This window comes from Micropterus salmoides, unplaced genomic scaffold (genome assembly GCF_014851395.1).
Source record: "Micropterus salmoides isolate LMB-PRFRI ecotype aquatic unplaced genomic scaffold, ASM1485139v1 Ms_hic_scaffold_15, whole genome shotgun sequence".
In the NCBI taxonomy this organism is placed as follows: Eukaryota; Metazoa; Chordata; class Actinopteri; order Centrarchiformes; family Centrarchidae; genus Micropterus; species Micropterus salmoides.
In genome coordinates this window covers 17,108,655-17,136,069 of record NW_024040596.1, presented here as the reverse complement: position 1 = coordinate 17,136,069, position 27,415 = coordinate 17,108,655, and the positions used below count along the sequence as shown (strand labels likewise).

Genomic DNA, 27,415 nt, shown 5'->3' with positions numbered 1-27,415 from the left:
TCCTACAATGTTTACTTGTGATTAGTGTCTTGTTTAAATGTTTGTTCCAAAATGAATAAAATGTTTTCTATTGTCTGCCTTAGGAACCTGTTTGACAGCTGTGGAAGCAACAAGATCATAGTTGGACTGCAGGCAGTTTATAGATTCGGCCCCTAACATGACTGGTTTAGTGAACAGATGCAGCAGTGCAGTTCCCATATATCCATTCCTGTCAGCTTTCCTGGTTTTAAATGCTTCTCATTGTGGAAGTTTCTGTTTTACTGTTGTCAAATGGTGTTACAATACAAGAATAATAGCTGGTTTATTTGTCAACAAATCTATCAAGATCTGTTCAACAGAAGCAACAAACCAGGAATGAAGAGTGCAAACTATAAGGAAGCGTAAAAGAATTTGTATTCAAGACAATAGCAGATGATTATGTAACATGTTTACATGCACACAAAGAACAGTGGCCTGTACTATGAAGGGAGTTCAACCTACTCAGAGTTAACTCGGGGTTATCAGGCAAACTCAGGGTTGACAAACTCCGCCTACACTGGAATTAAACGGTACTACGATAGTGAATAAGATGTCGTTAGTTGAGTCGGTGTGAACCCAGTGTTAACTTAATTGGAGTTGGTGCGCGTTTGCATAAAAGGGGCGTGTTCGGCCGTGTAGGCAGAGATTTTTTGCAACGGCACATGCTCCGTATTTCCCCCAAAAGAATACATGTTGATTATGTGAGGAAATTAAGAGTTTAAAGACACGTTAACGGCTAAATCTAATATCGTGGCAGCCAACAAAGCCAGGGAGGCTTGTTGGCATCGCATTGATTAAATTTGTAGCCTAATTATCTTCACAGTGTTCTTATTGTAGTTCAAATCTCTATGATGTATTTTATGTGTAATATGAGTAAGATGTAAAGGTACAACTGCACATTGTAATAGAAAAAAAGGAGCCAGCGGAGAGGGATAATAATCCGAGACAAAATTTAATTTCCAAGATTAATCTACAAGTAAAAAACTTGAATATTCTATGACATTAAAGTCACACAATTAGAACACGTAAATGCTGCAGCATCACACACACGTCTGCCATGTAGGCCTGATATGCATGCAGTGGGAAATTATATTAGACTTCACAATCAGATTTAGCAGTGAGGAAATAGGTAAGTTTAACCCACAATCACTATATTATCATGCACCTTAGAGACTTTGCCGTGGATTGGGCGTATTTAGAAGAAAACACAATTTTTTGTGACATTAATTTCAGGGAATTGTCCGATTTTTGTTCTTGTAAATTTGACACTTTCATCTAGGATTTTTTTTCTGAGTTTATTAACCCCCACCCTGTCTCCGTATTTTTTGGACATGTAAAATAGTCAATCGAAATATGTGAATACATAATTCAACTATAGCCTACAGATGGGCTACATCTAAGAAACTGTCCCTTTACTAATTAATTTAGACTTCCCTAAAATCACCCAGGCTCCAGGGCTTGCTGTATGAACATAATGCTGATGTGTTTCCTAATTTCAGCTGCAACCGCAGTGGAATATCATCATGTGGTATTAATATCCAACTTCTCATCATTAACACTGGGTAAAGCAGTTTAGAGATGCAGCATAAATTGCCATGGCAACAGACCTCGGGTAACACCTATCCACATTTCGTAGTACGGGTGAATCAGGAAGTTACACCCGAAGTCACAAAGTTACTCCTGAAGTTACCTGGATAAGCCAGTTACCTCGCTTCGTAGCGCAGGCCACAGGTTGGTCCAAGTTTCTTCCCTTCCCTGTGTTGCTTAACCTCATAAGTGTATAAGTGATGTGAAAATGTGTTGTGTGTGTGTGTGTGTGTTATCAGAGAATTTGGACTCCCTTACAATGTCAGAATTATACTTGTACTTGTTGACTCATAGATGCTTTTTAATTTCATTTTCCCTTTTAGTCAGACTTTAAACTTAACATGACCTAATCAGATTACTGCAGAAAACTGGACGTAACTTGATTACCGAAGTGCATGTCAGCGCACTGATGGCCAAGAAATGATTCATGAGAAATTTGACTGGAAAACTTGAGAGTATGGAATGAAAACCTGAGAAGCTTGTGGTGGCGGAGGCTCATCACAGTGCACATAAAAGGATGCATACAAATAGACAAAAAATATAATTTTTTTTTTATTATACATATATAAACACAGAGCTGGCAGACAAATCTTTGCTGCTGCCTGAAGAGCCTCCAAGATGATGCAAGTTAGCTTATACATTATTGCACTGATGTCATGCAAAATTTTACATTGATGATGATAATGTCACAGTTGAGAGGCTACAACAGAAGCCCCCAAATTAAATGTCACGATGGACTGTGAGCTGCTGAACTTCTGAAATCCTAAAGCTTGAAATATTCTACTGCTGCTATCTTCGGCATCCTATCATATTAAGCCAAAAATGCCTAAAAGCCAAAAATGCCTAAAACTAAAAGTCAGAAGTCTGCTCTAGAATGCTCTATTTAGAAATTCTTTCCACAGCAGTGTATGTGCTTAATTACTTGTCACATGTGGTTTCTTGTTTTAGTTGTCATGTCTTGAAATAACCATATCAGTAAAGTGTGAAGGCTTTTATTTGTCCAACATCAGTGTTTTGAGCTGTTCAATTAAGGTTAAACATGCTGAAGACAGACTGAACTCTAAAGTCAGCTAAAAATAGCATTTGATGACATGTTCAAGTTCAACAAATGAAGGTCAAAATGAAGTTCTACGTTACAAAAACAAAAAGGTATGTACTCTATTGTAAAAAGTTGCTTATGGTTACTTTACTGACTGATCTGAGAAAAAACACGCTTAAGCATGTTTAGATCATGGCTCATTCTTAGATTGCTGTACAGAAAAAAACCCAAGTAAGTCAACAGGCTTACATCGGGTCGAAATGTGAAATGTTTTGCGTCGAAAAAGTAGCTGCCTGCTCTGCCAATAAAAGCAACAGGTGCACTGGAGAGACAACAAGACAACCCCCAAGAAGGAAATGGGTTTTGCAGGTGGTGTCCAAAGACAGCCGCTCTCTCCTTATCCTTCCTGACTGATTGTTTTCTAGTTTTGCATTTTGCTAGTGTCCTTGTTACAACTGGTAGCATGAGGCGTTATCTGCAGCCCCTCCGGTTGCACAGGTCATCCAGCTCCTCCAGGATGGCACATCCTTACATGCCGTCACAAGGTTTGCTGTGTCTCTTAGTACAGTTTCAAGAGCATGGAGGAGATACCAGGAAAGGGGGCGTAGAAGGGCATCAACCCAGCAGCAGTATCGGAATCTACTCGTTTGTGCAAGGAGGAACAGGAGGAGTACTGCCAGAGCCCTACAAAATGACCTCCAGCAGGCTACTGGTGTGCTTGTTTCTGACCAAACTCAGAAACCGACTCCATGAGGGTGGCACGAGGGCCGAATGTGCTCAAAGCCCAGCACTGTGCAGCTCGATTGGCATTTGCCAGAGAACACCAAAATGGGCAGGTCCGCCATTAGCGCCCTGTTCTTTTCACAGATGAGAACAGGTTCACACTGAGCACATGTTACAGACATGAAAGAGTCTGGAGACACCGTGGTAAACGTTATGCTGCCTGCAACATCATCCAGCATGACAGACCTCTACGGGCTGACCAGTGGTACCCTGACTGCTGTTAGGTACCAGGATAATATCTTCAGAGGCATTGCCAGACCTTACGCTGGTGCAGTGGGCACTGGGTTCCTCCTGGTGCAGGACAATACCCAGCCTCATGTGGCCAGAGTGTTTAGACAGTTCATGATGCCATTAACTGGCCCTCACATTCCCCAGATCTGAATTTAACTGAGAACCTCTGGGTTATTATGTATTGGTGCATGTGACAAGGAGGAGGGTGGAGCTCTGTGATTTACCTGTTGTACGCGCTTTATTATCTACTGTAATCAGCTGGTCAGTTTGTTTTGGAGAAGAGACCAACTTCGGGTCCTTTTGGAAACCTCCTGACTGATGAAAACTTTAAACTGTAACTTGGACCCAGTATTAGCTTAAATCCATCAGCTGTTAACTGTAAACACACCGCAGGAGTACCTGCACATTGGCTGCTATTTCCAAGCTATAAATATAAAGCCAATGTACAACCTCAGGCAGACATCAGCGCAACTTGTGCTATCTAAGGCAAAAGGTAAAATAAAGACCACAGAACTTAATTTAGACCCTGGTCCCTGCAGTGGAAATGCGGCTAAACACACAACTAGTAGAGTCGCAACAGCTAGGTCAACAGCTGGCTTCTTTTCACCTTGGCAAAGCAAGTCAAGCCAATTTATTAAGATTGCACATTTCATAACTTAAAGAACTCTAAATACTTTAAACAGTATAAAAAAGTCACAAGAAGGGGAGCTGTTTAGCTCACCTGGTCACCTGGAGAGCGTGCTGCATCTACAAGGCTGAGTCCTTACTGTAGCAGCTTGGGTTTGAATCTGACCTTTGTCAGTGTGCCTGTCCTTTGATGCATGTCACACCCCCATCTCACTCTCCCTTGTTTCCTAGCACTATCCACTGTCCTGTCCATTAAAGCTGAGAAATTACCCCAAAAAATACTCCTTTCTCACATAAAAAGTAAATAGTCACTATATCACCCAGTTGTAGTTTGTATATAGTTGAAGAAATGCTTCCAAAGTAGTAAAAAACCCAGTGAGAGTTTGCAACATGAGGCTGCTCCTCAAAGTATTTTCAAGAACTTGCATTTTTTGATTTTGTTTCATAAAGGCAGCTATTTTACTTTCTGAAATCTTTTGTATTATGTATTTGGTAGTGTGCACTAATAAGTAGAGTAACTAACTAGTAACTGTTTTAGCTTTTTTGTCATGCACATTTCATTTTGTGTTTGCTTTATTATGCTGTAATATTTGATATTTTTTGTTTTAAATGTTTTTGGACTTCTGTATTCTAATTAAAGCTGGATAAACATTAAAAATGCCTCAAGTATTTCTAAATATCCACAATACACATACCATCCTTGATACTTAAACTGCAGTTTTGGTTAGTTGAAGCTTTGGTAGAAAACACTGGAGAAACTAGCAAGAGACAGCTAATTTTATGAAAGTATCTAATCAAAAAATGGTCACCTCCTCCCTTCAAGCTTCCTCCAGAACACATTTTCATGTGCATTGAGTGCACGGGCAGAGTGCATGCAGGTAGACAGGCTGGTAGGCCGGCCGAATTAAATAATTGGCTTATTACAGATACCAGATTAAATTTTTTTGTTTATCAGAGCATTTGGTTTATTGATTGCTGTAAAAACAATTTCCACAAATATAAGACAAAGTCTGAAATAAATTGCCATTCCCAGTTTTAAACAGTGGCAGAAGAGTTTTGCCCTGGATCTCACACAGTATTTCAGGGATTCAGAATTGTCTTGCCCTAAAACATACTTTTTTATTGACTCAACAAACATACATCCACAAAGTTGAAGAACAGATCATAGCAGGAAATGGCAGCTGCCACAGGCCAGACCCTTGGAAAACAAAATATCCTTTTATGTGAGGAAATATCTTCGCTTGGCTGTAAGTCTTGTGATTAGAGACATGTTTTTGATCACCACACTGCTGAATGTGTCACATCATTCATGACACATACTTCTAAAGAACAGGTTCAGATAACACAACCCATAACTCTCCCGAAACGCATACAAAAAATCTGAACCTGTTCTTTTAAGGGGCACTCTCTTTCAGTTTAAAAGGTTTAGTTTAAAAGTTTAAAAAATTGATTGTTGTCAAGGTTTTGGCTTGGTCTTAAGACTAAAAGCAGCCTCAAGTGGAATTTATTATAAAGAAACAAAAGATAAGTTTACATTCAATGTTACTCAGCATTGTGTTTATGAGGCCTGACAAACTTAATGCATTTCCTTCCTCGTAAAACATTTGCAAAGCCATTTTTTTTTCTTCATTTTTAAAAAATTTTTTTACATCCATGTTTACTTGCTGGAAGTCTTATTCAATGGCACATTACTGCCACCAGCTGTCTATCAACAGAATATTGGAAACGAATGGCAGGAAATTTATTACGTTGCCCACGTGCATAAGACAAAAAAAACGCGGACCCAGAAGATCATTGCCTCGTAGTGCTACTAATGCTTCCACTCCACAATGTAATATTTTAAATTAAAAGCCTGGAGTCGTGTTGTTTGAAAGAAATGGGCGTTCAGGAGTCAGGGAGGGTCTAATAAAAGATATATTACTCATTAAATGACAGAAAATGTGGTTTTCCTGTGTGGGATGTGGTTAGTTTTATTTCATTTGTTCAGATATTTTTGACATTTAACTTGTCTAACCACGAATGATTGACATCTACTTTCCATTGACCCATGCATGCATCTTTTCAAGCTGCTGACAGTGTGTAACTCTAACCCTAGCCACAGAAAACGATCACCTGATTCTACACTTCCTCTCAGCTCTACAGAGCATTTTATTTATTATTATTATTATTTATTAATTATTTCCCAATTGTTTTCAATCTGTAACCTGCAACGCCCCTCTGACTATCCTTGTTTAAAGCTGTAGCAGACATCTGTTTTCAGCAACAACAAAAATATCTTTAAAAAGCATCTGTAAACTACCAGCTCGGCACCAAACACCACACACCAAAAATACTTCACTGCTACAGAAGGTGTTTACAATGTGTTTCTACTCCAGAAACATGGATTGTTGCCAACTTCCAGTACTCGCTTCCTTTTGGTATTCCCCTTTTAGATTGTTGCCCTTCATATCAGTGAGCCCTGGGTTTGTAATGGTAAGATTGATTGTAGCCAGGATGTTGAAGATTGTTCAGGCAGTTATCATAAATAACTTCAGTTGGCTCCTCCTGCTGCTGGAAAATTTAAATTTTATTACAGTCACTGCAGCTCTTTGCAAAACATATTCTACAAGAAATTAATTGAAATGACAAGCTTATATTTACCATATCTGCAGTGGGGGAATATTTGCTATTTCTGTAAAAGAGAGGTACATTTTGTTTATATTCTGGCAGTGTAATTCCATTAGCCATACATTTTATATGAACATATAATCATGTGTTAAAGAATGGAGGCAAATGCAACTTACTCTGCACGCTGTTTGTAGACTCTTCGCAGAACAATCACAGCAATTATTAAGATTAAGCAACTCACGCAGGGAACACCAATTACCACAGCAAACTGTATAATTTTTCGATGTTCAGCTTCCTCGTCCTCTAGTGGAAAACAAATTGTACAATTAAACTTGATATAAGTCTAATGTGCAGTTACGTTAAAGGTGGGGTATCCACTTGCTGTGTGGTTGTTTGCTCTGTATCAGGGTATTTGTCATGGTAATGGTTTTCTCCAGAATATCATACGTCACATTTGAGCTCAAGGTCTTTTTTTGTAAAGGAAGCCCAGGTTGTGCTCGCATGTCCTGTTGTCTCTCAAAATAACCAAAGCACTGACACTGTGTGGCATCATGCAGTTTTACTTCAATAGCCAAGCTCTAAATTTAAGAAGCTATTTGGTACACCAACATTATAATATACAGTTCCCAGGTATGTAGTCAGTACCAGGGCTCTGTGTGTCTGTCCAGAGGATATGAGCGGATATATGTGAGCTTTAGCTGTGTTTGCTCTATTAATTATCCATTGTTTGCTCATGCATCTACTGTGCATCAACAGTATCATAGTAATTGTTGGCTCTGTTACCTTTAATTACACCACATTCAATCTGATCTTTCGCATTCGAACTTCTTTGCCTTTGCCACTGGGATTATTTATGTTTCATCTAATCTTATATTTTAGGACTGATGAACACACCTGTAATTATCAGCTCCCACTTCTCTTCCCAAAGTCCTGTCAGAGTGTTGGTCTCACAGGTGTAGTTTCCTGTGTGAGACTTCTGGACTCTCTCTATGACCAGTGCGTACAGTTGGCTCTCTGACAGAGACATGTTTATGCTCAGTTTGGAAGATGTATTACTGGTGTGTAAGGTGAAGTTTGGTCTGAAACTGAAGAGTAGATTCCCGTTCATTTTCCATGTCAGCTGACTGAGCGTACTAATTGATGTGTTCTTACAGTGCAGGGTCACTCTTCTGCCAACCAACTCAGAGATGGTGTTTCCTTCTATGAGGGAAACATAGATTTAAGATTACATTTTCAATCTAACCCTGTTGCCACAATGAACACTACACTACATTTAAAGCAGTAGCTTGGGTATGTGTTTAACTCAATGCAACTCTCATATCATGTCTGTTAAATATAAACATTAAAAATAAACTGCAGCCAGTTAGTTTGGGTTACCACAAAGACTGCAAAAGAGAGGAAACTATCCTGGCTCAAGGTAAAAAAAATCACACACAGATTAAGATCACTAATTTAATCAACATCCAAAGTGTAAAAATATCATTATGCAGTTGAAGTTCACCTTCACATGTACTATACAGACGTGAGTGGCATTGATCTTGTCATCTAACTCTCGACCAAAATGCTAATAAACGTATTTCCCAAAGCGTCAAACTATTCTTCTAGCTCATACTTATTGTCAAATTTTTACCTGCTGGTGAGAGAATCCAGAACATGTAGCATATCAGAGAAAAGGTCCTTTTGATGCCTGAATGTTTAGAAAAATCCTCCATCGCACCTAGATACTGAAATGATGTGTATGTGGGTATACAATGTGGTTAACAGAGTTTGCATGTTAAGAGGGTATTGGTAATGACATTTTGCCCAAATAACAAAGCCTCACTGAGATTACAATTGTTCCTGTCACAGAATCACTCACTAGATCCGAGTTGAACAAACAAGTGACTGTAAAATAATACATTTGACCGCTAACGAGAATCATAAAGAAGATCACATTCTTTCCCAACCCAAACACTGTGTCATAAATATAGTAACTCCACGTACTTACCGGTAGTGAGTATCTGCATCTGCTGTTATGTCTCCTTCTAAGTTCCTCAACTCTAAACTGCAACTTTGATTTAATGTTACTAAGGCAACAAAAAGGAGATATATATATATATATATATATATATATATATATATATATATATATATATATATATATAAGGACAATTGACTCTTGATTTCCGTGTGTGACACTGTAGCTGATGCATGTGAAGTGATTAAACCTTCTTAGGCCCCCCCCACACACCAGAAAAGGAAGTGAATGTTAAGATGACTTTTGTGGTCTATAGCCATATAAGTACAGTGTGTGTGTGTGTGTGTGTGTGTGTGTGAGCCTTTACTCAGACATTGTATTGCAGAAACTTAGCTGACCCTGTACTGTCTTATCCATATGACCTGCTGAGTGTGAGAGGCCTTAGATCACATTACGTGTTTTCATTTTCTTTTTCATGTTTGTTGCAAATGTATGTAAAATAGGCCATGCATCTTTGTAAAGTTACAGTTGACAATGCAAACTGAGGCTTTTGCATTTTCTTTTGAGATATGTCAGCTCATAAGAAAATGAAATGGAAATGGAAGTTTGCATTTTCAATTAGATAATAGCAGCATTCTTACATTCTTGTGACTCGTCAACTCACACAGTTTGTGACTTCACAAGTCACAAGGTTTTGAGTGGAGGACAGGATATAATCTGTGTTAAATCAGATAGAGGTTTAGGTAGCAGGTCTAAAGCTATGTATGATTTTTAGTAAATTTATGAGAATTAATACCCAATTATGAATTTTAATATTCAGAAAATATTAATCCATAAATCTCTCGCGGGGCACCACCTGAGTTGTAATTAACCTAGAGTCTCTGGACCTCTGGGTAGCTTTTAATAATTATACAATTATTCACTAGTGATCAGTTAGTTAATAATCGCTCAATTATCTTAAATCAATCAGTCAGTCTCAAATCTGAGAGGGAATCCTCTGTACAGGGACCCCGGACGCTTAAACAATACACACACACACAAATCACTATGATCAAGGTGAAATTTATTGAATAACTAAAGGGAGTACAACAGTGGGAGTAAATGTGGGAATATTACAGGAATAACAGTCAACATGAAACAAACCAGAAGGTAATGAACAGAATAAGTAATAAGCCAAGATCAGGACACTAGGCTCGATGGAATTTCAGTTTGATATTATAAAGGGAGAATATTCTACAAGAATGAGGGAACGAATGGTCGGAAATTATGTTGCAAATTTAGTTTAAATAAACTATGGGTTTCTTAACTATAGATGAGGGCCAACTAGAGGACACAGAGTGTGGTTTGTTTTGCCTTACTTTTGTCGTAATTCCCCATAGCAAAGACTCACTGCCGGTTAGGCTCGTTGTTGTTGTCTGGCCAGGCTGGGTTGGCACCCCAGCCGCATCTCGAGTTGCGTTCAAACCGGTGGATTTGCTCCAAACAAAAGTCAAAATCAAATCTCCCGCTAAGAAAAATGGGGATTCAAAACATAGAGCTTTCTCAGGTCGTCTGAAGGAAGTTTTAAAGTATGAAAAGAAAAAAAGATCGGAATTTCACGAAAGCGTAATTACGAGAGGATTCAAGAGAGTACAAGACTTTTAGTTTCAATAGAGTGAGAGAAAAGACAACAAGGTCTTTTATCTATTCCCCTTCTTTGGAACGTGGTGATGTCATTTTGGGAGTCTACCATTAATACAATAAAATAAGTGCCTTCAATATAACAGATTTTGTTTTTAACTTATCAGCATCACATTAGGGATGTAGGGCAAGAAAGTCATTGCATTTCAACAAATTTTTCAGGGGGTCAGGATCATCATTAAGTGCTCCAAATGTATCAGCAATATTAGGCTTTAATAACTAAAGCTTAATATTGCTAATCGAAGGATACTAACAGCTTATTGTTTTAAAGGGCAGAAGCTCGCTGAATGAAAGTCAAGTTAAATGCATATGCTTGTGCTGACAGAGTGCCTATCATGTGCAAATAAACTTAAAGATAGAAAAAGTTGTAAGACAGACTTCAGATAGGCTACTGCTTCCTTTGCTGTGTGGTTATCATTGAAGAGTCCCCCCTCCATTTACATGAATAAAAACACTGTACAGAGACGTTGATTTTGACTTTTAGTAAAGAACCTAAAGTTGACAGAATTTCTCTACTACTAGTAGTTTTGGTAGCCTAAGCCATAAGGTAGCACAGGGCGGGTTGCCCACTAATCAGAAGATCGGCTGCAATTTTTCCCGCTCATCTCAAAGTCCTGGAGGTGTACAGGTCCTGAAGAGATGAAAGAAGTCGAGTTAACATGCATTAATGGGATGAGGTTGCATACAGAGGGAGAGAAAGTAGAGGAGAGAGGAGCTCAGTGCATCATAGGAAATCCCCCGGCAGTCTAGGCCTATAGCGGCATAACTAAGGGATGGTTCAGGACTAACCTGAGCCTATAAGCTTTATCAAAGAGGAAAGTCTTAAGCCTACTCTTAAATGTGGAGATGGTGTCTGCCTCCTGAACCCAAACTGGAACCTGGTTCCACAGGAGAGGAGCTTGATAGCTGAACGCTCTGGCTCCTAGTCTACTTTTGGAGACTCTAGGAACCACAAGTAACCCTGCATTCTGGGAGCGCAGTGCTCTGGTGGGGTAGTAAGGTACTATGAGTTCTTTAAGATAAGATGGTGCCTGACCATTAAGAGCTTTGAAGGTAAGAAGAATGATTTTAAATTCTACTCTAGATTTTACTAGAAGCCAATGCAAAGAAGCTAAGACAGGAGAAATGTGATCTCTTTTCCTGGTTCCTGTCAGAACACGTGCTGCAGCATTCTGGATCAGCTGAAGAGTCTTAACGGACTTTTTCGAGCAGCCTGATAATAAAGAATTGCAGTAATCCAGCCTAGAAGTAACAAATGCATGGACTAGTTTTTCTGCATCATTTTTAGACAGGATGTTCCTGATTTTCGCAATATTACGTAGGTGAAAAAAGGCGGTCCTTGAAATTTGCTTAATGTGAGACTTAAACGACATGTCCTGATCAAAGATAACTCCAAGATTCCTCACAGTGGTGCTGGAGGCCAGGGCGATCCCATCAAGGGAAACTATATCTTTAGATAATGTGTGATGGAGGTGCCTGGGCCCCGAACAACAACTTCAGTTTTATCTGAGTTTAACATTAGAAAATTACAGGTCATCCAGGTTTTAACATCCTGAAGGCACATTTGAAGTTTAGCTAACTGATGAGTTTCATCTGGCTTGATCGATAGATATAACTGAGTATCATCTGCATAACAATGAAAGTTTATGGAATATTTCCTGATAATATTGCCTAAGGGAAGCATATATAAAGTGAAGAGGATTGGTCCAAGGACAGATCCTTGTGGAACTCCATGACTAACTTTGGTGTGCATGGAGGACTCATCTTTAACATGTACAAACTGAAATCGATCTGATAAATAGGACTTAAACCAGCTTAGAGCGGTTCCTTTAATGCCAATGAAATGTTCCAGTCTCTGCAATAGGATCTGATGGTCAATGGTATCAAATGCAGCACTAAGATCTAATAAAACCAGTACAGAGACAAGTCCTTTGTCTGATGCAATAAGGAGGTCGTTAGTAATTTTCACCAGTGCTGTCTCTGTGCTATGATGAGCTCTAAATCCTGAATGAAAATCCTCAAATAATCTATTGCTCTGTAGAAAGTCACACAGCTGTTTAGCAACTGCTTTCTCCAGAACCTTAGAGAGAAATGGAAGGTTAGATATAGGTCTATAGTTGGCTAAAACATCCGGATCAAGTTTGGGCTTTTTCAGAAGAGGTTTAATTACAGCTACTTTAAAGTACTGTGGTACATAGCCTGTTGATAGAGATATATTGATCATATCTAGTATAGAAGTGCTGACTAAGGGTAAAACATCTTTAAGCAACCTAGTCGGGATGGGGTCTAAGAGGCAGGTTGATGGTTTAGATGAAGAAATTATTGAAGTTAGTTGGTAAAGATTGAGGGAAGCAAAGCAGTCAAAACATATATCTGGTTCTACAGCTGTTTCTAAGGTTCCTGAGTTAAGAGATAAGCTGATGCCAGTTGAGGGAAGGTCTTGGTGAATTTTGTCTCCAATAGCTAGAATTTTATCATTAAAGAAGCTCATGAAGTCGTAACTACTGAGAGCTATGGGAATACTTGGCTCAATAGAGCTGTGACTCTCTGTCAGCCTGGCTACAGTGCTGAAAAGAAACCTGAGGTTGTTCCTATTTTCCTCTATTAATGACGAGTAGTACGCTGCTCTGGCATTACGGAGGGCCTTCCTATAAGTTTTAAGACTATCTTGCCAAATTAAACGAGAATTTTCCACTTTGGTGGAACGCCAATTCCTCTCAAGTTTCCGCGATTTTTGCTTTAATTTGCGAGTTTCAGTATTATACCATGGAGCTAACTGTCTTTGTTTTAGTATTTTCTTTTTTAGAGGGGCTACAGAGTCGAGTGTCATTCGCAGCGAGCCTGCAGCACTATCAACAAGATGATTGATTTGGGAGGGACTGAAACTAGCATAGGAGTCCTCTGTTACTTTATGACTTGATAATGAATTTAGAGCTGATGGAATCGCATCCTTAAATTTAGCTACAGCACTATCAGACAGACATCTTGTATAGAAATTTTTGCCCAATGGCGTGTAGTTCAGCAATACAAACTCAAAAGTTATCAAACAGTGGTCGGACAAAGAGGGATTCTGTGGGAACACTATTAAATGTTCAATTTCAATACCATACACCAAAACAAGGTCGAGGGTGTGGTTAAAACAGTGAGTCGGTTCATGAACACTCTGAGAGAAGCCAATGGAATCTAAGAGAGAGATAAACGCAGTACTGAAGCTGTCATTCTCAACGTCCACATGAATATTAAAATCCCCTACAATAATAACTTTGTCCGTTTTAAGGACAAAAGTTGACAAAAACTCTGCAAATTCAGATAAAAATTCAGAATATGGGCCAGGTGCTCGGTACACTATAACGAAGAGAATTGGTTGCAGTGATTTCCAACTAGGGTGTGAAAGACTAAGAACAAGGCTTTCAAATGAGCTATAGTTTAGTTTAGGTTTAGAGCTGATTAGTAGGTTAGAGTCAAAGATAGCTGCAACTCCACCTCCTCGGCCTGTGCCTCGAGGAATGTGAATATTAATATGACTGGGAGGGGTGGATTCATTTAGGCTAACATATTCTCCATCACCCAGCCAGGTTTCAGTAAGACAAAATAAATCAATATCATAATCTGATTTTAGTTCATTTACTAGTACAGCTTTAGAAGAGAGAGATCTGATGTTTAAGAGTCCACATTTAACTCTCCTATTCGTTTGCACTATTGCTCTTGTGGTTTTAATTTTTATGAGGTTTGTATGCACAGCTCCTCTTCTGTTTACCTTTTTAAATAATTTCGATGGTCGGGGGGCAGGCACCGTCACTATAGGATTTTCACTAAGTAACTCCTGAAATGGAGGACATGCAAACTCAATGGGACAATTTGATAAGTGGGTTGAATTTGGGTTCCCAGCAATGGGGAGCTTTAGTCTACATCAATTGCAGCAGCTGACGGAGACCTGTCAGGCTTACCTAGCCCGTCTGACAGTGGCCTTCGATCTTCACATTGGAATGACAGGGGGCCAGATGGGGGCTGCAGCTCATACAGCATTTCATGACCCGGTTGAGGCCAGAAATCGCTGCAGCAGTAAGATGAAGATGCGTCTTTTGGAAAACAGTCAATGATATTAGACTACGCTGGCCACGCGGAGGGAGAGCTTAGGGAGCGAGAAGAGAGCAGAGGGAAAGAGCAGCAGAAGAAGCTAGTGGACGCACAGTTGTCTATGTTTAACTCCATCGACACCACAAGACAAAAGAAAGAGTCCTCCCGTTGCGGGAAAGAGGGGGCCGGGGGAGAGGTTGCAAGAATGACCAGCAAAGTGTCAGCGACCCGGATTTTTTGTTGGAACTGTGGGGAAACTGGACATTGGCAAGATGAATGCAAAAAAGAAAAAAAGAGGGGTTATGTGAAATCGGACTGAAATGAGGGAGTGGAGGCGGAGTGGACACTGGGGACGGACCGGCCTGCCACACACGCATCAATGGGTGAGTCTCAAACTATAACAGACTATGACAAAATAATGATGGCAATAACATACATTGAAACTAAGAAAGACACTGATAAACTTGACCGTTTGACTTTTGAAATGTACATAGATGGAAATGAGGGATTCAGGAAGCTGCCCGAGTTAGTTTTAAACATAGCAGGACACTCTGTGGTGTTTTTAGTCGACTCCGGGGCCATACCAGCTCCACCAAGGAGAAGTGGGCGGTTTTGCAAAACTGTAGGGCCAGGAGGAATCCCTATTTCAGAACCATACACTACACCACTGTCATGTTCGCTGGATGACGCCATAACCAAACACTAATTTTTGTTGTCAGAGAATTGTCCCATTAACCTAATGGGACGTGATCTCATGATTCATTTTGGTATTGTTTTAACCTCACATCCCGAGGGGTTGAAAGTGACCAGACTGAAATTTCCACTTCAAATGGTGAAATACAGTCCAGAGGCATTGAACTTTGTTTATGAGTGGGCTTTGGTGCCATCTAGTGTGTCTGCTGTGGTACCACAACTGAGAATATTCGTAAATCAACACTGTACTCAGGCCGGGCTGCTGCTGTTTCTGTGTCTCTCTCTTCTGCTCAATCTCAGTTGTTCCAAGGAGAATTTTGCCCGCATGTGGCGTTGGCTAAGCCTGCTGATTGGAGATGGAGGGATCTGGGGAGGTGGATTCACACTCAGAGTCAGCTGACTGACTACAAGCCCATGTAAGGGGATCCGAGAACACTGTACAGTAAAAAGGGTGATGTATACAAGGCTCTATTGACATACACTGGTCTAGTTAAGAGAACTGTTGAACCAAGTCCAGTAACAGGTTTCTCACTGTTTCACACTGTGAGAAATACATTATAAGTTGCTGATTTTTAGGATTTCACTGTAATTAACTTGTGAGAAATTAGCATTGGTCACAGGGTTTTTATTTCTAATCAAAGGGTTGTCTGACTTACAATGAACATCTGCTGACATGTAGGTGGGAGTTTTAACATAGACTAATCAAGAAGTAGGAACACAACTTTGATGCCACATACAATTGCATTCTTATCAGCCCAGGAAGAAGCTTTTGAGTGTGTGCTAAAACTCTGCCATTTGTTTTCCCTTGTCTTGGCAGTTTACTATTGCTGTACTTGTTCTGTATTTAAGAAGAAGAAATGCTGAGTTCAGGCCATGGAGTTCTCTCCATGGCCACGTAACATAAAGAAATGATTCAACACATCTATTTGACTCCGTATTCTTTGGGAAGGAATTATTTTCCCTGACATTGGGCATGTGTTGGAGATGTTCATCAGAATTCGGCGTAAAACCTTCGTGGTAGCCAGGTGTTCTGTCGAGTCAGACACCTATTCCGGAAAACGTTCGCCCAGTTGGGGTTAATAGAACTATAAATATAGTTAATCATCGGGGGTGGTGATAAAGGGTCTATTCGGGGGAAACAGAGAAAAAACAACAGGCCAGGAGTGATATGTGCATAATCCCATTATGGTAGCATCTCTAGTGATAACCTACCTAGGAGTTTATATAGACTAGCAGGTAACACCATTTAAAGGTCGCATTTTGAGTGATTTAAGGAACGGCCTATTTTCCAAAATCCTGAGTGATTTTGGGAAAAAATAAATTTAAATAACAGAGAAAAAAAAAGAATTCCATTCTTGCTGCAGCGGCCTGGGTCAAACTCTGGCCCATAGCTGTGTGTTTGCATGAACATAATTGCCGTAGTTTCGTTATACTATAAATAACATCATAGAAAAACATTCCAGATGTTTCCCATTTAGAGTTTTAAAGCGTTTATATGATGTGATAAGTGTTTGTTTCGAACATTATGTTCCACTAAGGAGGGAAAATATCTGGGTGTGCATGAGATGAAAATATAGAAAACTCTGTGATAAACTCATTTCAGTGTCTAGCACACAATTGTAAACGAAAACGAGTGCACCATCATGCAAGTGCCATACAGCTGAGAGAGTTTATCCAGAGTTAGTGTGTGTTTGACAAGATCAGACCATATGGGAAGATCAGAGTGATTGTGTGAATGATAAAACCCATTGCAAGTAAAAGCAAATTTGTTCAGTGAGTCTGAGTCAGTAGAAAAACATGGGGAACAAATCGGGGAAAAAACTCAATGGGGGAACAGTGTGGTTGTTGATGTTCCTTTTTGGCATGATGTAACTGAAGGCATTTTTCTTATCCTAGGCACACTGAGTACAGATTGTTTAGGGAGACGTAGAATTATGTTGACAGAGAAAGCAAAGACAGTAGGTAAGAAAAAGATTGATTGGCAAGCTTTTGAGAAATGGGAAAAATAAGCACATTTGAGATAAGCAAAATCAGTGGCAGGGTAAATGGTAAAACAACAGATAAGAGAGGCAGTTTTAAATGATAAGAAAGAGACACACAAAAGGCCAGATCAGATGTTGCCACCTCCATACGTTGTCTCCAAGCCACTAATCCTTTTGTCATTAGAGACACAAGTACTGCCCTTTTGACTGAGAAACTCCAGGAAAGAACTGACAGACGGGGGAGAGAACATGCATTGTGTCATGACCTGAGGACTGTTTGCCCATTTCACACACCAGTTGCTGGGAAAGGACAAAATGGGAAAAGACTCAAATTAACTTTCCCAAGAAGTTTTTATTTCAATCAGCAGCCTCTTCCTGTCTCAGGAGAAACGGTGAAGGAAGAAACGCACACCTACTGCTGACAGTGACACCTCCAAATCCCAGCCCAGACCGACGGAGGGCAGGAACACGCCTACTGGGACTCAGAACTGTTTGGAGAAGAACTACCCAATACAAAGACTGATGGTGAGAAATGGGTCACACCACTGGAACAGTCAAATGATAATGGAGAACGCGGCAACAGAGGGAAGAAAAGCTGGAGAACACACCCCAGACACAACAACGCAAATCGACACAGAATAAAGATGTGGAGGTTATGGGCACATATCACGACTGTGTCCCACCCGTGAGTTCAGCCAACAAGAAGAACAAAGTCCAGAGGAATTCTGGTCACACATCACCTGGAGCCTCACTGTCCAGTCTCCAGGGTTTCCAGTCAGCAAAAGACATAGAATGTAGTGGAGAAAGGTCAGAGCAGGGAGCAGCATATTCACAAGTACACCACTGATGAGAGGGATAAACCAGTATTTACATACAGTGGGTACGGAAAGTATTCAGACCCCTTTAAATTTTTCACTCTTTGTTTCATTGCAGCCATTTTCCAAAAATCAAAAAAGTTCATTTTATTTCTCAGTAATGTACACTCAGCACCCCATCTTGACAGAAAAAAACAGAAATGTAGAAATTTTTGCAAATTTATTAAAAAAGAAAAACTGAAATATCAGATGGTCATAAGTATTCAGACCCTTTGCTCAGTATTTAGTAGAAGCACCCTTTTGATCTAATACAGCCATGAGTCGTGTTGGGAAAGATGCAACAAGTTTTTCACATCTGGATTTGGGTATCCTCTGCCATTCCTCCTTGCAGATCCTCTCCAGTTCTGTCAGGTTGGATGGTAAACGTTCTTTACCTCTCTCACCAAGGCTCTTCTCCCCCGATAGCTCAGTTTGGCCGGACGGCCAGCTCTAGGAAGGGTTCTGGTCGTCCCAAACGTCTTCCATTTGAGGATTATGGAGGCCACTGTGCTCTTAGGAACCTTAAGTGCAGCAGAAATTTTTTTGTAACCTTGGCCGGATCTGTGCCTTGCCACAATTCTGTCTCTGAGCTCTTCAGGCAGTTCCTTTGACCTCATGATTCTCATTTGCTCTGACATGCACTGTGAGCTGTAAGGTCTTATATAGACAGGTGTGTGGCTTTCCTAATCAAGTCCAATCAGTATAATCAAACACAGCTGGACTCAAATGAAGGTGTAGAACCATCTCAAGGATGATCAGAAGAAATAGACAGCACCTGACTTAAATATGAGTGTCACGGCAAAGGGTCTGAATACTTATGACCATGTGATATTTCAGTTTTTCTTTTTTAATAAATTTGCAAAAATTTCTACATTTCTGTTTTTTTCTGTCAAGATGGGGTGCTGAGTGTACATTACTGAGAAATAAAATGAACTTTTTTGATTTTTGGAAAATGGCTGCAATGAAACAAAGAGTGAAAAATTTAAAGGGGTCTGAACACTTTCCGTACCCACTGTAAAGACCCTAGTCTGATTTCAGGAGCAGAAGGCTCATTGATCAAATCTAAAGTGCTCCATAATGCTCCTAGAACATATAGTTTTCATTCCTGTCACATTTTGAAACAGCCATCAAACCTATTTACATGTAGACACAGATATTTTACACACATTTATTTTTTAGGGGGAAAAAAAGAAATGAAAATGCCAGTTGTGAAATGTTCTTCTGATACCATGCAACTCCTCCATTCTGCCTGTAGAGACAAGGTGGGTGGTAAGTTTTTCAAGATCTAAGGGAATAAATAAATTACCTTATGTGGTAAAGCTAATGTCATGGGGTCTAACAGCCCATGTTGATTTTCTGTGATTGATTCAGCAAATGCACATTTAAGCATTCCTGTTTTCATCCTGACTCAAGATTGTTTTTTTCCACATTTTTGTAATGGGTTGTGGTTATGATTTTATATCTGTGTTTCTCCCAAACCAGGGAATTGTCAAATTGACACAGTGTCACTATTAGCTTCTTGGCAGAGAACTGTCATAAGGGTTTTTTCAAATGATAAGGTGGATTTCTGTTCCAAAAGGGGTGCGTTTTTAATTTGGATCACAAATCGGGTACAGGAAATCCATGAATTTCCAAAGACCACAATACTAAATTCTTTTGGCTCTAGCAGGCTAGAGCCTGCATTATCTCTGAAGTGCTCATTCATACAGTAGCCTAACGTCCCTATCATGAGTAAAATATTAATATCAGATTTGCAGTAAATATATTGAAGTAATAAGCTTGATACACTATATGAATAAACACACTCTTATTAAAATTCAACCAATTTAATAATAATCTGGATCAAGCCACCAAGTTCTTAAAGAACTCCAGCACAGAGAGAGGAACAAAGAATTATTAACACATTATATAAACGCAGCAGTTTGGCAGGTCTGGACGCAGAATGGGCCACATCAGGTCCTGATTCTGCAGACAGAGAAACACACATGAGCACATCGCTCTCAAACACTACAGGTTGTTCACCAGGGGGATTATAATGCTCATAATGAATTGTGGGGAAGTAAGAAGAGAGACAGAAATGGTCAAATTATAGAAGATTTTATGGACAAGAATAATCTAGTTGTGTTAAATGATGGTTGTCCTACTTGGTTTAGTACAAGTCGATCAATGTCATCTGTCATAGATATTACAATTGAGTCAGCAGATTTAGCATCAATCAGTAGGTGGAAAACAATGGATCTTTATACAGTGGGAAGTGATCATGTGCCAATAATTTGTAAATCTGGTAGGTGTCTAATCGAGGAGCCAGTTAATTGGCCCCTGAGGCTTAATTATAAAAGACCTAATTGGATAAAGTTTGAGGATCAAGTAAATATAGGATTAACAAGAATAGATAGTGAAAAAGGAATAGATGAGTGGAATAGTTCTCTAAGCAAAGTAATGTGGTCAGCTGCAGTTAAGAATATTCCAAAGAAAAAAGTGCCAGTATGAGGATCAATGGTACCATGGTAGACTCAAGAATGTAATGCTGCAGTGCGAGCTAGGAATAGGGCATATAAAAACTTAAGGCAACACTTATTGTAGAACTATGCTTTTGAACATAAGAGGCTTAGACCTAAGGCAAGACGTGTAGTTAAGGAAGCAAAGAAACAAAGTTGAAGGAATTTCTGTAGTAAATTAGGATACACCTTTAAAAAAGATTTGGAATCTAGTACAGAGAATGACAGGAGTTTTTAGGCAGACAGCAATCCCAGTCCTCCACTGTGATGAAGCTGTAAATAATAAAGAAAAAGCAAATTTGTTGGTCAAGCAATTTCAAAACGTTCATAGTTCCAACAATGTAAGCGAAGTAAACAGTAGAAGGAGATGTCAAATAACAAGAAATAATATGACTAAATTACAAATAAATTGTGACAATTCTGATGGTATTAATGTGTTTTTCTCAATGGAAGAGTTTAAAAAAAGCTATAAATCAGGGGAAAGATACCTCACCAGGGAGGGATGGACTGGGATATCAATTATTTAAAAATTCTGGAGAAATGATAGAAGAAGAAGCTCTTGCCCTAATGAATAATGTATGGAGGAGTGGAGGTCTTCCTAAAAAATGGAAACATGCAGTAATCATTCCAATTGTGAAACCTGGAAAACAACCAGATAACCCTAGTTCTTACAGACCGATTGCGTTAACCTCTGTTTTATGCAAAATAATGGAGCGCATGATAACAGATAGACTTGTGGATAAAATGGAGAAAAGCGTTTTTTTTGTGGAATATCAGAGTTGATTTAGACAAGGTCGATCAACAATGGATGCTGTTTTAGACTTAGATAGTGACATTAAAAAAGCCATTGCAAATAAAGAAGCAGTTGTAGCAGTGTTTCTGGACATTGAAAAAGCCTATGACATGCTTTGGAAGGAGGGGTTACTAATTGCATTTTATGATGCTGGAATCAGAGGAAGAATGTTCAACTGGATTAAGAATTTTCTATGTAACAGGACAATTCAGGTGAGAGTGGGAAGTGAATTATCAGAGGAGCATGAGGTAGAGAATGGAACCCCTCAAGGTAGTGTAATAAGTCCAGTGCTTTTTAATATACTAGTCAATGGTATGTTTAGTAGAGTGGGGAAAGAATTTAGGTTTTCATTGTTTGCAGGTGATGGGGCCATCTGGAAGCGAGGGAGAAACATCTATATTTATGGCCAAATGCAAGCTGCATTGGAGAAAGTCACTGAATGGGCTAATGACTGGGGCTTTAAAATATCTACAGAAAAAATGAAATACATGATATTTGGACATAAGAAGAAAATGCCAACACAGGTGTTACAAATATACAATAGGAAGAAAGAGTGAAGAACTTTTTTTTTAAATTTTTAGAAATGTGGTTAGATGAAAGGATGACATGGAAGAAGCATATTGAGATGCTTTCGTTAAAGTGTGGGGAAATAATTAATGTCCTAAGGTGTGTGGCTGTGTCTGATTGGGGGGTGATAGTGAATCTTCAATGATGATATACAGAGCAATGATAAGATCAACTATGGATTATGGCTGTGTGGTATATGGATCAGCAGCCCCTTCAGTAATTAGCCAACTTGATAGAGTCCAAGTAAAAGCCCTTAGAGTGTGTACAGGGGCATTTTGTACAACTCCAATACCAGCACTATTAATAGTAACAGGGGAGATGCCATTAGAAATAAGAAGACGTAAAGTTGGTTTGAGGTATTTTATGAAACTAAAAGGACAGAACGGAAAACTACCAACAAAAAACCTGTTGAGTCAGCATTGGGAGTTTATGGGAACAGTGAGAAGGGTCAAAATAAACTTTACAGAGAAACAAAAATCTATGGCAGATGAAATTGGTATTGTCAATTTGAATGTATGTCCACCAATATGTTGTTTCGGATATACCATCATGGTTGATCCCAGATCCCATTGTTGACTTATATTTTATGGAAACAAGCAAAAGAAATATGTCAGAGGCTGTAGTGAAGAAGATAAAAGCCCAGATGTGTCAAATATGGGGAGGCTATCTACAAATCTATACTGATGGGTCAAAGGATCCTGAGAGCGGTAAAGTGGCTATTGGTGTTAGCATACCAGAAATTGGTTATAAAAAAGGGTGTAGGATTCCAGACCACATGTCGGTCTTCACAGCAGAGCTGGTGGCAGTGCTATGGGCATTAAGGTGGGTTGAAGATAACAAACAGGGGCATTCAGTCATATTTAGTGACTCACAGCAACTCTAATTACAATTAAAGATACTAAAATAAAGTCAAGACCTGATTTACTTGTGGAAATTATGCAGGTGTTGTATAGAATTTACAAAGCAGGGTATGAGGTGGGGTTTCTGTGGATTCCGGCCCACATGGGTGTGGAGGGTAATGAGGAGGCAGATGGGGTGGCAAAGAAGGCGATGCAGGAGGAAAGAGTTCAAATTAATTTACAGTATGGGTCACCAGATTACACAGAAATAATAAATAGATCAGTGAAAGAAATGTGGCACAAATATGAAAATATAAAATGAAAGGAAAGGGAGGAAATATTACTCAGTACAAAGAATTGTAGAGAAAGGAAAATGTGCTTTTAGATGTAAGAGAAGAGCAGTAGTTCTATCCAGATTGAGGTTTGGGAATTGTGGGCTGAGTAGTGGGCTGGCTCTGATTGGTAAACATCCTGAAGGAAAATGGGAATGTGGAGAGAAGGAATCAGTAAAGCATGTATTAGTTCATTGTAGAAAGTACTCCTGTCAAAGGAGGAAATTGTTTAGAGACCTGGGAGCAATTGGAGAAACTATTTTTAGCATACCAACTCTACTTAATTTGGATAGTTTGAACAAAATGAAGAAACTGATTAAGTATCTACATCAAACGGGACTAAACAAGACGAAATAGGCAATCACCATTAAATGTGAATAACGAACAGAGGAGCAATACACCATAGATGCACCTAGTCTGCCGGAAATAATAATAATAAGAAGAAATCAGGACGGCGGAAAGGTAAGAAACAAATCATTTTTTGAATACATAAATCAGTGGACAAGAGAATTGAGAATGATGCAAGGAGACATGGCACTTTACACAATTCATCTACCTATTCTCTAAAATTGGAACAATATCTGAATAGTGGGAAGGGATCATATCCAAACATTTTTACAGATGGTGCTAGGGAACCAGAGAGTGGGAGAGCAGGTTTTGGGGTGTATATAGCTCAACTGGACCTGAGGATTAGCAAGAGAATTACAGATGGAAGTTCTGTCTTTACAACAGAGCTACTGGCAATTCTTTGGGCTCTGTGGTGGATTGAGGATGTGAAAATAAGAGAAGCCTTAATCTGCTGTGATTCTGCAGCTGCCTTGATGGCCTTGAAAAGCGGTAAAGCAAAATCTTGTCCTGATATCGTAAGTGAAATTCTAGCCGTACTATTTAGAGTTACAAGGATTGGTAGCAATGTTTTGTTCTGCTGGGTCCCTGGACATGCTGGGGTTGAAGGAAATGAAGTAGCAGACTTTTTTAGCAAAATCAAGCTTAAATAAGTTAGAGACAGATATAAATATAACATTGGGAAGAGTGGAACTAAAAGAAAAAATTAAGGGGGGCACTAAACTAAAACTAACAAAAGCAATTGAGAAAGAAATGGGTAAGATCAAGTTTGCCAAATATTTGAGTAATAGGAGGCTGCTGGTCTTTGCTACAGACCAACTGCAAAGAGAGAGGTTTCTCAGAGCAGAAACACTTAATGGGGAAAGGATCAGTACTCATATCCCCGGGAATGCAGCAAAGCTTAGAGGTGTTATTTATGATGTTCCTTTGGCAATGACAATGGAGGAGATAATTCAGAAAGTGATAGGAGGGAAAGTGGTGAAAGCCACAAGACTGCAAACACAAAGAAAAGGGGTGAAAACTGATAGCCTGTCAGTAGTCCTGGAGTTTGAAAAGGTTATGCCAAAGAGAGTAAGAATGGGATATCTGAGCTATGATGTAAGAGAGTTTATCCCAGCACCACTTAGATGTTTCAAGTATCAAAGAATGGGACACACTGTTGGACAATGTAAAGGAAAACAAAGATGTGCTCGGTGTGCAGGTGAACATGAATATGGAAAATGTGGCCAGAATACAAAAGTGAAATGCTGTAATTGCGGCGGTGAGCATAGCGCTGCTTTTGGAGGATGCCCTGTTCAAAGGCAAGCTAGAGAGGTACTGAAATATAAAGTAACTAATCAGGTATCTTATGCTGATGAAGCAAAAAAAGTGAAGGAAAGTGAACTATTCAGATCCAGTGTTACACAAGTAGTAAATAGAGATCAAGAGTCTGAGAACAGACGAGAAATTGAGGTTTCGTCTCCAACAACAAGTCAGAGGCAAACAGAAATAAATCCATGGATAAAGGATATTAATGAAGATACGCTGATTGTGGGTAAAACCAACTTTGTTGCTTTCATCTGTAAGACTGTAAATGTGGCAATACAGCAGAAGAAAAAAAGTGATAGAATAAAGACAATTGTAGAGGCAGCCATAGAGATACTGGGGATCACGGAAGTTACAGCTGAACTGATTCATGAGATGTTGAACCCGACTAATTATGATGGAGTATCTCAAGGTGGTTAGCCTCATTATGGTATTTCATATCCTCCACTGGAATGCCAGAAATTTAATTGCAAATGGACAAGAGTTCAAGAAGGTTGTAACTGATCTGGAAGTTAGACCTGATGTTATGTGTATACAAGAAACTTGGTTAAGACCACATTTGGATTTTGTCCTACCAGCCTACAACTCGGTTAGATGTGACAGAATTGGAAAACAAGGTGGAGGATGTGTAACATTTATTAAGGAGACTTTAGCATATAGAAGGGTAACTGTTCCAAATGAGTATGAATGTGTAGTAGTAGAAATGTGTAGTCCCAGAGGAAATATCAAAGTAGTCAGTTTTTATAATCTGTGCAAAAAATTATCAATGCAAACATTCCATGAGATATCAGAAAGTGTTGATAGTAGAGAAATACGGTATAGAGACTTCAATGCTCACAATACTCTGTGGGGAAGTGACCATACAGACACTAATGGAGAAGTAGTTGAAGAACTAATTGAGGAGAGATCACTTTCTTGCCTTAATGATGGAAGAAGTAACAGGGTTAATGTTACAATAAATTCAGTTTCTTGTATAGATCTTACTTTAGTCTCTGTTAATATGAGTAATTTATGTGAATGTAATGTAAAGAATGATACCAACATAGGGAGTGATCACTTTCCAATATTGTGCTACATGAACTTTGATATGTATGTTCAGGAAGGTTATGTAATAGAGAGATGGTGTTTTCATAAAGCTAACTGGGAAAAATTCAGAGAACTTTGTACTGAGTATAGTGAAAGAATATCGATGGATGGTGATGTAAATAGCTGCGCAGTAGCAGTGACTTCCATGATTATTAGTGCTGCAATAACCTGCATCCCTAAGAGCACAGTGAATGAGAAAAAGAAAATAGTTCCATGGTGGAACGATGAATGTAAAAATGCTATAAAAGAAAGAAATCATGCATTCAGAATTTTAAAAAAGCATTTGAGCCAAGATAACCTGGTTGACTATCAAAGAAAGAGGGCTATGGCACGGAAAATAATTAAGTCATCTAAGAAGAATGCATGGAGGCAATTCTGCTCCTCCATTGGTAGAGAAGTTAAATTGGGTGGGCATTTGGACAATGATCAAAAAGATGAGTGGGAAAAGAAAATCAGTAAAAATCCCAGTGCTGATATATGTGGAACACCTGGCAATTACAAATAAGGAGAAAGCTGAGCTACTAGGTAAGAAGTTTGCAAGTGTACATAGCCATTTAGACGAAATACATAAACTTGGATAGAAGAGGTGAGGCCTGAGAGAGTTGTCATTTGTTCAGACTCCACTGCAGCCCTGTATAGTTTGAATTCCAAAAAGACAGTAAGAGATGATCTATTGATTGAAATATGTGCAATAATGCTGAGAATACAAAGAGCTGGAGTTGATGTGCAATTTGTTTGGGTCCCTGCTCATGTTGGTGTTGATGGGAATGAGGAAAGCAGATGAAATTGCAAAGACAGTGTTGAAATTAAAAGATGATGAAATAATGCAAGTTCCCTGTAAAAAAGGAGAGGCCAAATCATTCATTAGAAAAGCAGTGAGTGACGTATGGCAGAAGAAGTGGGACACAGACACTAAAGGGAGACACTATTACAGCATACAGAAATCAATTAAGGTGAAGGGTTTCAAAGGGAAATGTAGAAGAGATGAAGTGTTTTTTTCAAGATTAAGGCTTGGACATACTGGGTTAAAATCAACGCTTTATTTAATGGCATAATATATATCTGATAAATGTGAGGTTTGCAATGTTCCTGAAAATGTCGAGCATGTCATCATGAAGTGTAGTAAATATAATTCTGAGAGAAACATCTTACGTGACAAGATATATGAATTAGGACGGGGATGGAATTTAGAAGGGATTTTAGGGATGAGTGAGGAAACAAGGGAATTTTCTCAAATCTACAGGATTAGATGATAACATATAGTCTTTTTTTGTTGTTGTTGTTGTTTGTTTGGTTGATTTAATTTTGTTTTGTTTTCTATTTATTTATTTACCTTTTGGTTCACTGAACCTGTAACCTGAAGTACTAAAACCTTGATATTACACACTCCGGTACAGTAGGTGGCGGTATGCACCTGAACAAGTTGGTTGCGACCCGCCATAAAACCCAGAGCAGAAGAAGAAGAAGCAGGCGGGAAGGCGCGGAAGTTTGGAGCTACGTGGAGAGAGTGAACGA

The 27,415-nt window shown here is 39.2% G+C and overlaps 2 protein-coding genes and 1 long non-coding RNA gene across 8 annotated transcripts in view; 2 read left to right on the top strand and 1 right to left on the bottom strand.

The window, feature by feature from the left end:
- si:ch211-214p13.3 (nectin-1) overlaps positions 1 to 27,415 on the top strand; it is a 64,076-nt gene that overhangs the window by 16,344 nt on the left and 20,317 nt on the right. Inside the window, exon 8 of one of the 5 annotated variants that reach the window (XM_038720686.1) lies at positions 3,213 to 4,943. The exons of 1 other annotated variant lie outside the window; for it this stretch is intronic. The gene's annotated coding sequence lies outside the window, so the exon portion shown is untranslated. Of the gene's footprint in view, positions 1 to 83; positions 850 to 3,207; positions 4,944 to 27,415 lie in introns of those variants that run through there. 3 more of the 5 variants (XM_038720685.1, XM_038720687.1, XM_038720684.1) reach the window with 3 other exon arrangements.
- LOC119904202 lies at positions 5,382 to 9,210 on the bottom strand. 2 transcript variants are annotated; one of them, XM_038720688.1, is made up of 6 exons: positions 8,880 to 9,210; positions 8,523 to 8,616; positions 7,787 to 8,092; positions 7,069 to 7,195; positions 6,926 to 6,956; positions 5,382 to 6,835 (listed from the first exon to the last, which is right to left on the bottom strand). In XM_038720688.1, exons 2-6 carry the CDS (start codon positions 8,602 to 8,604, stop codon positions 6,734 to 6,736), a joined length of 648 nt encoding a protein of 215 aa, XP_038576616.1. In that variant the 5' UTR covers positions 8,605 to 8,616; positions 8,880 to 9,210; the 3' UTR covers positions 5,382 to 6,733. The 2 variants fall into 2 exon arrangements, with proteins under 2 accessions (XP_038576616.1, XP_038576617.1); XM_038720689.1 differs by having other exon boundaries at positions 5,382 to 6,832.
- Positions 14,461 to 16,220, top strand: LOC119904203. The gene is made up of 2 exons (XR_005444663.1): positions 14,461 to 14,989; positions 15,600 to 16,220. It is a non-coding gene; the product is annotated as an uncharacterized LOC119904203 (long non-coding RNA).

What these genes read in the sequence shown, in the direction of transcription:
- LOC119904202 (XM_038720688.1), bottom strand. Translation starts at nt 8,604, where the DNA reads ATGGAGGATTTTTCTAAACATTCAGGCATCAAAAGGACCTTTTCTCTG. An exon ending in CTGGATTCTCTCACCAGCAG is followed by an intron (nt 8,093 to 8,522) that starts GTAAAAATTTGA and finishes TTTCCCTCATAG; the next exon opens with AAGGAAACACCATCTCTGAG. An exon ending in GTCTACAAACAGCGTGCAGA is followed by an intron (nt 6,957 to 7,068) that starts GTAAGTTGCATT and finishes TCTCTTTTACAG; the next exon opens with AAATAGCAAATATTCCCCCA.